Source organism: Hypanus sabinus, chromosome 9, assembly GCF_030144855.1.
Source record: "Hypanus sabinus isolate sHypSab1 chromosome 9, sHypSab1.hap1, whole genome shotgun sequence".
NCBI classification, from domain to species: domain Eukaryota; kingdom Metazoa; phylum Chordata; class Chondrichthyes; order Myliobatiformes; family Dasyatidae; genus Hypanus; species Hypanus sabinus.
The window spans coordinates 95583588-95593444 of record NC_082714.1 but is presented as its reverse complement, the minus strand read 5'-3'; the positions used below and the strand labels follow the sequence as shown (position 1 = coordinate 95593444).

Here is a 9857-nt window from a genome sequence, read left to right as displayed (position 1 = left end):
CTCGTCCTGGGGTAGGGAAGAGAACGCAGATCGCGGCGCTGTCCCGCCCTAGGAGCGGGTACCAGCTCCTTCTCTTGGACGAGGCCGAGTCCACTCGCGCTTCCTGCCGCCCAGTACGGCTGAGACACCTCGCACCAGTGCCCGGAGTGCGGAGCTCCTGCTCGCCTCCGCCCTGGCCTGGCGCACCAGCCGCAGGAGCTGGTGGAAAGCGAGGAGGGCGTCCTGACAGTTCTCAGCCGCCGACACCTCCAGGAAGCCGCAGCGGGTGGACAGGGCGAGCAGCCGGGCCTCGTGGCTGGAGACGGCGCGCCGGTGCGACAGGTCGGTCTTGTTACCCACCAGCAGAGCTGGTGGGCCGTCGCCCCGGGCTTGGCGGAGCCGCCGCAACTGCCGCCGAGACACCTCGAAACTTTCCCGGTCACAAATACTGTAGACGAAGATGAAACCGTCTGTCCAATGCATCTGATATTCGGTCGGGAGAGGAGTCACCTCATAGTCCTGGTACAAGAGTGTGTGGGGGTGGGGGGGGGAATGGGGGGAGGCAATAGAGGAGTCAGTGCAGGCAAACCCCTCTCCCTCATTCGCAGCCACATCTCTGAACCTGCTCTAGCGTCCAGGCAGTCCTCCCTCCACCCAAGTCCTCCCGCGCCCAACCATCACCCACGCACTCAACCCCAGTCCTCCGCCAGCCGCAACCCGCATCCCGATACACCACCACCTCCGCCCGCCCGTCACCCGCACACTCCTCCGTACACTCGAACCCATCCGACCCGTCACCACATAGTGGCTCCATCCCCTCCGCCCACCCACACCACTTACCCCGCGATTCTATGCTCCATCTTCCCCTCCTATCAGATTCAATCCCTACAGCTCTTTTTGGTCCCCAGCCCGTGTCACTATCCCCATTCTCCTGTCCTCCAACTGACTGTCGCCCTTCGTCTGGCCGCTTCATACAGACCCATGTCGCAGACCAACTGAAGAGTCTCAGCTCAAAACATTGACTATCCACTCCCCTCTACAGACGCTGCCCGACCCGCTGAGTTTTTTAAAAAAAACCATTTTTGATTATGGGGGACTTAGATTTTTGAGAGCTATGCGGAACTGGCATAGAATACATCAAACGGTGGGGTAGGCGTGAGGGGCCGAACGGCCTGCGTCCACGTCATTACCTGTGAGTGCAGAGAATCCCAGATGTTGAAACAGATGTCTCTTCCGTCCACGGTCACGTTCTGTGTGTAAACAGTCTCTGTCAAGTGGCAGACAAGAGTGAGTGTGAGTTAAAGATGTTCCCCCAAACACCCGGTGCAGTTCCGGACTGACAGACTCCGAAGTTCCGCACTCACCCGTCTCTCCGTATTCGCCGATGAACCTCCGCGTGAGGAATCGCACGGTGAGGGCTGTAATACGAGACGGGAACACGTTCAGGGACTCGACAGCAATGAGACAAGATATCGACGAGGGGACAACCAAGTGATACTAATCCCTTTTCCCGGTCAAAGCAGAGCTGTTTAAATGCCCTCTCCGCCGCGGTGTTCGAGACTCGGCTTGTGAAATGCCCCTTCTACTGCCTCCATCCCAACAAGTGAATCCCTAGTCCCGATGAAGAGCCTCGGCCCGAAAAGTCGTCTGTTTATTCCCCTCCATAGATGCTGCCTGACCTGCTGAGATCCTCCAGCATTTTGTGTGTTACTCTAGATTTCCGGCATCTGCAGAATCCCTCGTATTTATGAATTCTTAGTAGCTACTACTCCCTCCTCCACCCCTGCCATCCTCCCGGATTAAGTCTCTCGGGACATCGTTTCCTTATAACCAACCCCCTCCGGAGAGACAATCGTCTCCTACAGTGTGTCGACAAAAGCTGCATTCAAAACTTCCCAAAGTTATGCAGCAATCCGCCACACAGTAACGTGGATCCTGGGCACAGTAATGTTTGAGTGCAGCTTCCGAGTGGATCGGGACCTCAGTTCTCCCTGCCCGCTGGAGGCGTTCGCTTCTTTGGAACAAGGAATTTGCTGGCTGTGTTAGAGCTGTGCGGAGGGGAGTTCTGGGGCCAAGCTACACTTCCAACATGATAAGCAAGGAGGCGGTAGATCGAGCACCCCTCGTGTCCGTGAATATTCGGTGTCGTCCGAAATTCCCTAGTTTTACATCACACCTTACACAGCCGCACAAGCCCTTCTTTGGGACAGAACCTTCAGCCAAACAACCCCTAAGATTGCGTACAGGTAACCGGGTGGTGGAGTGGACACGCGTACGGTCAGGGCACAAGAGTACAAGATTTGGGACGTTATGTTACATCTGCGCAATGTGTTGATGATGCCACGCTTGGACTATTGCGTGCGCCCAGCTATAGCGGAGGTGTCGTTAAGCTTGGATATGTGCAGAAAAGATTCACCGGGATGTTACCGGGATTGGAGGGCTTGAGTTATGAAGGAAACATTGGACAGGCCGGGACTGTTTTCCTGGGAGCGAAAGAGGCCGAGGTTAACGAGGGGGCAGAGTTAACGTGGATGGTCACCGTCTTTTACGCAGGGAGGGGCATGGGGAGAGCTAAAACTGGAGGGCACAGGTACAAAATGAAAGGGGAAGGGGACATAAGGGGCAATTTGTTCATCATATACAGAGAAAGGTGGGTACGTGGAACATGCTGCTAGAGGAAGTGTTTGATGGAGGTACATTAACAACATTTAAACGATTTAGACCAAAGACAGGCAGCTGGGACCAGTGTAGATGGGACACCGTACTCAGTATAGATCAGATGGTCCGAGGGACTGATTTCCGTGTTGACATCCCAATTTATATTTTTATTCCCTAGAACAGCTTCTTCTCATCCATTCACACCGGGAGACGGTTATTTGGATGAGGAAGGAGTGGGTGAAAGATTCTTTAAGGCTATTGTTCGTAAGTGGGAGGCGGGGAAGAGGGAAAGAATTATTCCATGCTGGGAGAGCAGGATCCCACAAATGGGAAAGACAATCGGGCCGCGTGGCCCGGAGACATTAGACAATTGTCAGGTTCAGGGCCCTGCTCCTGGACGGGTCTCCGCAATGACAGGATCGTGGGCACAGCTTATACCAGAAACAATCTCCCCATCACTTCAGCCAATTTTAAACAGCCACACCATCCTGTCTCTCCTACTCTCGCGGCACAAATACAGAGAAAGGAAGAGAAAGCTTAAAAGTGGCTGAACAATAGCCTAATAACTCATGAACAACAGATCATTCTGCCCGTCAGGCTGATGCGAGCGCGATCATAATCGGTCTCGGGGCCGGACCATGGACCAGGCGGGAGAGATTACCTGACTTTCCAACATGGTCAGCGCCGATCACCAGGCAGTTCACGTGGGCTTCCCTTTGGCGAGATTCAGGGCGGTCGGACATTCTCATGTCGAAAGGAGGAAAGTGAGCGGCAGAGGAGGATAGAAATGTCAGATCTCTGGTTCAGAGAAAGTTCGCCCGGGTCTGCACTCTCGTGACTCTTTTTACATGGAGCCCGCTACCTCTACGGGACGAATAGCGGCCAATCACAGCTCCACACCTCTCCGGCCCTGCAGCCAGTTTTCTGACCGTGGAGATTAACTCTAAACACGCCGAAGGAGAGCATCACCAGAGCATCAGAAGCCGGGGGATCTAAAACAAAGGTGGGAGATTCGTGCTGGAGAGAGGAGGCTCCCTGGGGATGACTCTCAGCAAGAGGTGAGTGGTCCCATCTTATTCAGGACCCCCCCCCTCCACGATGCTGCTCCCGGGGCGGGGTTGGGGAGGGAAAGGACCCGCTTGTCCCTTTGGTCGGAGGTGGCGGGTTGGGGTTCGGTGACCCGCCGGCGCTGCCCATTCAGAATAGGAACGGTCACGCCCTCTACCGGACGCAGAGACCAAGGATTCAGGCAACTTGAGGGGATCATACCGAAGCTGTCAGAAAGTATATGAGATGGGACAGGGTGTAAGAACATAAGGGAGATTAGGGCTGGAGTTGTTCACAGAGACTGAGAGGGGGCCCAGTGGCTAGAAGGGGTCACAGTGGCGGGTAGGGGTTTACAGAGACGGAAAGGGTCACAGTGACAGAGAGAAATGACAGGAGACGGGTGCGCTCACTGAGAGGATGATGAGTGTAGGTGGTGGACGGGGTTACAAAGACGGAGAGGGATATAGGGACAGTAGGGAGTTACAGAGGTGGGGAGCTGTGAAGAGACCGAAAGGTATTACAGAGGCGTGTTAGGTTGTAGGGAACAGCGGAGGTCACAGAGGAAGAGGTGTATAGTGGACTAGGTTGTGTTTGTTACGGACACAGTGAATGGTGAATCCTATAAACATTAATAGTTCGCAATATAACCCTTTGTTCACAAGCGTGTGAATCTTCAATTATCCACCAGGAGGCGCACTGGCTGGTATCGCAAATTCGAGAAAATCTGTGGATGCTGGAAATCGAAAGCAACACACACAAAATGCTGGAGGAACTCGGCAGGTCAGACAGCAACTATGGAAAAGAGTAAACAGTCGACGTTTCGGGCCGAGACCGTTCACCAGCAATCTTCGATCCGAAATGTCGAATGTTTACGCTTTTCCATAGATGCTGACTGACCTGGTTAGTCCTCCAGCAATTTTGTGTGGTGCACCAGTTAGAACCGCTGCTTGTAACCTACCAGACTCCAGCAGGTGGCGCTCCCCTCCGACCCCCCCCACGTCCCCCTAAACCACCTGCACCCCCCCCCCACTCTCGCTGTCTATCTATCTATCGATCGATCTCTATCTACCTATCTCGCGCTTGCTCTATGTCGCTCGCTCTGCTTTCTTTGTCTTCCTCTTCCTTTTCTCTGCCTCTCGCTCTGCCTCTTTCCCTCTTCCTCTCTCAGTATCTCTCTCTGTTCCTCTCCTTCTCTTTTTCTCTGGCTTTCTCTGTCCCTCTCTGTTTTTCTCTCTCTTCCTCTGCCTCCTCGCTCAGGCTTTCTCTCTGCCTCTCGCTCTTCTTCGCTACCTCTCTCTGCCCCCTCTCTCTTGCTCTCTAATTCCCTTTCTCTCTGCCCCCTCTCTCTTGCTCTCTAATTCCCTTTCTCTCTGCCCCCTCTCTCTTGCTCTCTAATTCCCTTTCTCTCTGCCCCCTCTCTCTTGCTCTCTAATTCCCTTTCTCTCTGCCCCCTCTCTCTTGCTCTCTAATTCCCTTTCTCTCTGCCCCCTCTCTCTTGCTCTCTAATTCCCTTTCTCTCTGCCCCCTCTCTCTTGCTCTCTAATTCCCTTTCTCTCTGCCCCCTCTCTCTTGCTCTCTAATTCCCTTTCTCTCTGCCCCCTCTCTCTTGCTCTCTAATTCCCTTTCTCTCTGCCCCCTCTCTCTTGCTCTCTAATTCCCTTTCTCTCTGCCCCCTCTCTCTTGCTCTCTAATTCCCTTTCTCTCTGCCCCCTCTCTCTTGCTCTCTAATTCCCTTTCTCTCTGCCCCCTCTCTCTTGCTTTCTAATTCCCTTTCTCTCTGCCCCCTCTCTCTTGCTCTCTAATTCCCTTTCTCTCTGCCCCCTCTCTCTTGCTCTCTAATTCCCTTCCTCTCTGCCCCCTCTCTCTTGCTCTCTAATTCCCTTTCTCTCTGCCCCCTCTCTCTTGCTCTCTAATTCCCTTTCTCTCTGCCCCCTCTCTCTTGCTCTCTAATTCCCTTTCTCTCTGCCCCCTCTCTCTTGCTCTCTAATTCCCTTTCTCTCTGCCCCCTCTCTCTTGCTCTCTAATTCCCTTTCTCTCTGCCCCCTCTCTCTTGCTCTCTAATTCCCTTTCTCTCTGCCCCCTCTCTCTTGCTCTCTAATTCCCTTTCTCTCTGCCCCCTCTCTCTTGCTCTCTAATTCCCTTTCTCTCTGCCCCCTCTCTCTTGCTCTCTAATTCCCTTTCTCTCTGCCCCCTCTCTCTTGCTCTCTAATTCCCTTTCTCTCTGCCCCCTCTCTCTTGCTCTCTAATTCCCTTTCTCTCTGCCCCCTCTCTCTTGCTCTCTAATTCCCTTTCTCTCTGCCCCCTCTCTCTTGCTCTCTAATTCCCTTTCTCTCTGCCCCCTCTCTCTTGCTCTCTAATTCCCTTTCTCTCTGCCCCCTCTCTCTTGCTCTCTAAATCCCTTTCTCTCTGCCCCCTCTCTCTTGCTCTCTAATTCCCTTTCTCTCTGCCCCCTCTCTCTTGCTCTCTAATTCCCTTTCTCTCTGCCCCCTCTCTCTTGCTCTCTAATTCCCTTTCTCTCTGCCCCCTCTCTCTTGCTCTCTAATTCCCTTTCTCTCTGCCCCCTCTCTCTTGCTCTCTAATTCCCTTTCTCTCTGCCCCCTCTCTCTTGCTCTCTAATTCCCTTTCTCTCTGCCCCCTCTCTCTTGCTCTCTAATTCCCTTTCTCTCTGCCCCCTCTCTCTTGCTCTCTAATTCCCTTTCTCTCTGCCCCCTCTCTCTTGCTCTCTAATTCCCTTTCTCTCTGCCCCCTCTCTCTTGCTCTCTAATTCCCTTTCTCTCTGCCCCCTCTCTCTTGCTCTCTAATTCCCTTTCTCTCTGCCCCCTCTCTCTTGCTCTCTAATTCCCTTTCTCTCTGCCCCCTCTCTCTTGCTCTCTAATTCCCTTTCTCTCTGCCCCCTCTCTCTTGCTCTCTAATTCCCTTTCTCTCTGCCCCCTCTCTCTTGCTCTCTAATTCCCTTTCTCTCTGCCCCCTCTCTCTTGCTCTCTAATTCCCTTTCTCTCTGCCCCCTCTCTCTTGCTCTCTAATTCCCTTTCTCTCTGCCCCCTCTCTCTTGCTCTCTAATTCCCTTTCTCTCTGCCCCCTCTCTCTTGCTCTCTAATTCCCTTTCTCTCTGCCCCCTCTCTCTTGCTCTCTAATTCCCTTTCTCTCTGCCCCCTCTCTCTTGCTCTCTAATTCCCTTTCTCTCTGCCCCCTCTCTCTTGCTCTCTAATTCCCTTTCTCTCTGCCCCCTCTCTCTTGCTCTCTAATTCCCTTTCTCTCTGCCCCCTCTCTCTTGCTCTCTAATTCCCTTTCTCTCTGCCCCCTCTCTCTTGCTCTCTAATTCCCTTTCTCTCTGCCCCCTCTCTCTTGCTCTCTAATTCCCTTTCTCTCTGCCCCCTCTCTCTTGCTCTCTAATTCCCTTTCTCTCTGCCCCCTCTCTCTTGCTCTCTAATTCCCTTTCTCTCTGCCCCCTCTCTCTTGCTCTCTAATTCCCTTTCTCTCTGCCCCCTCTCTCTTGCTCTCTAATTCCCTTTCTCTCTGCCCCCTCTCTCTTGCTCTCTAATTCCCTTTCTCTCTGCCCCCTCTCTCTTGCTCTCTAATTCCCTTTCTCTCTGCCCCCTCTCTCTTGCTCTCTAATTCCCTTTCTCTCTGCCCCCTCTCTCTTGCTCTCTAATTCCCTTTCTCTCTGCCCCCTCTCTCTTGCTCTCTAATTCCCTTTCTCTCTGCCCCCTCTCTCTTGCTCTCTAATTCCCTTTCTCTCTGCCCCCTCTCTCTTGCTCTCTAATTCCCTTTCTCTCTGCCCCCTCTCTCTTGCTCTCTAATTCCCTTTCTCTCTGCCCCCTCTCTCTTGCTCTCTAATTCCCTTTCTCTCTGCCCCCTCTCTCTTGCTCTCTAATTCCCTTTCTCTCTGCCCCCTCTCTCTTGCTCTCTAATTCCCTTTCTCTCTGCCCCCTCTCTCTTGCTCTCTAATTCCCTTTCTCTCTGCCCCCTCTCTCTTGCTCTCTAATTCCCTTTCTCTCTGCCCCCTCTCTCTTGCTCTCTAATTCCCTTTCTCTCTGCCCCCTCTCTCTCGCTCTCTAATTCCCTTTCTCTCTGCCCCCTCTCTCTCGCTCTCTAATTCCCTTTCTCTCTGCCCCCTCTCTCTCGCTCTCTAATTCCCTTTCTCTCTGCCCCCTCTCTCTCGCTCTCTAATTCCCTTTCTCTCTGCCCCCTCTCTCTTGCTCTCTAATTCCCTTTCTCTCTGCCCCCTCTCTCTTGCTCTCTAATTCCCTTTCTCTCTGCCCCCTCTCTCTTGCTCTCTAATTCCCTTTCTCTCTGCCCCCTCTCTCTTGCTCTCTAATTCCCTTTCTCTCTGCCCCCTCTCTCTTGCTCTCTAATTCCCTTTCTCTCTGCCCCCTCTCTCTTGCTCTCTAATTCCCTTTCTCTCTGCCCCCTCTCTCTTTCTCTCTAATTCCCTTTCTCTCTGCCCCCTCTCTCTTGCTCTCTAATTCCCTTTCTCTCTGCCCCCTCTCTCTTGCTCTCTAATTCCCTTTTTCTCTGCCCCCTCTCTCTTGCTCTCTAATTCCCTTTCTCTCTGCCCCCTCTCTCTTGCTCTCTAATTCCCTTTCTCTCTGCCCCCTCTCTCTTGCTCTCTAATTCCCTTTCTCTCTGCCCCCTCTCTCTTGCTCTCTAATTCCCTTTCTCTCTGCCCCCTCTCTCTTGCTCTCTAATTCCCTTTCTCTCTGCCCCCTCTCTCTTGCTCTCTAATTCCCTTTCTCTCTGCCCCCTCTCTCTTGCTCTCTAATTCCCTTTCTCTCTGCCCCCTCTCTCTTGCTCTCTAATTCCCTTTCTCTCTGCCCCCTCTCTCTTGCTCTCTAATTCCCTTTCTCTCTGCCCCCTCTCTCTTGCTCTCTAATTCCCTTTCTCTCTGCCCCCTCTCTCTTGCTCTCTAATTCCCTTTCTCTCTGCCCCCTCTCTCTTGCTCTCTAATTCCCTTTCTCTCTGCCCCCTCTCTCTTGCTCTCTAATTCCCTTTCTCTCTGCCCCCTCTCTCTTGCTCTCTAATTCCCTTTCTCTCTGCCCCCTCTCTCTTGCTCTCTAATTCCCTTTCTCTCTGCCCCCTCTCTCTTGCTCTCTAATTCCCTTTCTCTCTGCCCCCTCTCTCTTGCTCTCTAATTCCCTTTCTCTCTGCCCCCTCTCTCTTGCTCTCTAATTCCCTTTCTCTCTGCCCCCTCTCTCTTGCTCTCTAATTCCCTTTCTCTCTGCCCCCTCTCTCTTGCTCTCTAATTCCCTTTCTCTCTGCCCCCTCTCTCTTGCTCTCTAATTCCCTTTCTCTCTGCCCCCTCTCTCTTGCTCTCTAATTCCCTTTCTCTCTGCCCCCTCTCTCTTGCTCTCTAATTCCCTTTCTCTCTGCCCCCTCTCTCTTGCTCTCTAATTCCCTTTCTCTCTGCCCCCTCTCTCTTGCTCTCTAATTCCCTTTCTCTCTGCCCCCTCTCTCTCGCTCTCTAATTCCCTTTCTCTCTGCCCCCTCTCTCTCGCTCTCTAATTCCCTATCTCTCTGCCCCCTCTCTCTCGCTCTCTAATTCCCTTTCTCTCTGCCCCCTCTCTCTTGCTCTCTAATTCCCTTTCTCTCTGCCCCCTCTCTCTCGCTCTCTAATTCCCTTTCTCTCTGCCCCCTCTCTCTTGCTCTCTAATTCCCTTTCTCTCTGCCCCCTCTCTCTTGCTCTCTAATTCCCTTTCTCTCTGCCCCCTCTCTCTTGCTCTCTAATTCCCTTTCTCTCTGCCCCCTCTCTCTTGCTCTCTAATTCCCTTTCTCTCTGCCCCCTCTCTCTTGCTCTCTAATTCCCTTTCTCTCTGCCCCCTCTCTCTTGCTCTCTAATTCCCTTTCTCTCTGCCCCCTCTCTCTTGCTCTCTACCTCTCTCTTTCAGTCCCGTTGTTTGCCATTATTATAATTCTCTGATTAACGCTCTTGGTAAAAGTTGGACCAGCGCATGGCAGTGCATGTTTGCTGGGGGGAGGGTGATGGGGAGCGTGAGGCATCTGCCCCTACGTGATTTAATCTCCATCCCATCCCTCAGCAGGGAACGTGTTCTGTCTCTGCTGATCTAATCGGATTGTCAGCGCTGAGCCCCGGGGCCCGTGGCCCGGCAGGAGCTGCTCCTTCACACAGACACGTGTATCCCGGACGTGGGCAGCTCACTGCGACTGGCTGCCCT

General features: G+C 53.1%; 1 protein-coding gene across 1 annotated transcript; it reads right to left on the bottom strand.

The window, feature by feature from the left end:
- Positions 1–48: 48 nt before the first annotated feature.
- LOC132400094 (ras-related and estrogen-regulated growth inhibitor-like protein) lies at positions 49–3386 on the bottom strand. The gene is made up of 4 exons (XM_059981171.1): positions 3299–3386; positions 1344–1397; positions 1170–1246; positions 49–498 (listed from the first exon to the last, which is right to left on the bottom strand). Exons 1-4 carry the CDS (start codon positions 3384–3386, stop codon positions 49–51), a joined length of 669 nt encoding a protein of 222 aa, XP_059837154.1.
- Between the last annotated feature and the right edge of the window lie 6471 nt (positions 3387–9857).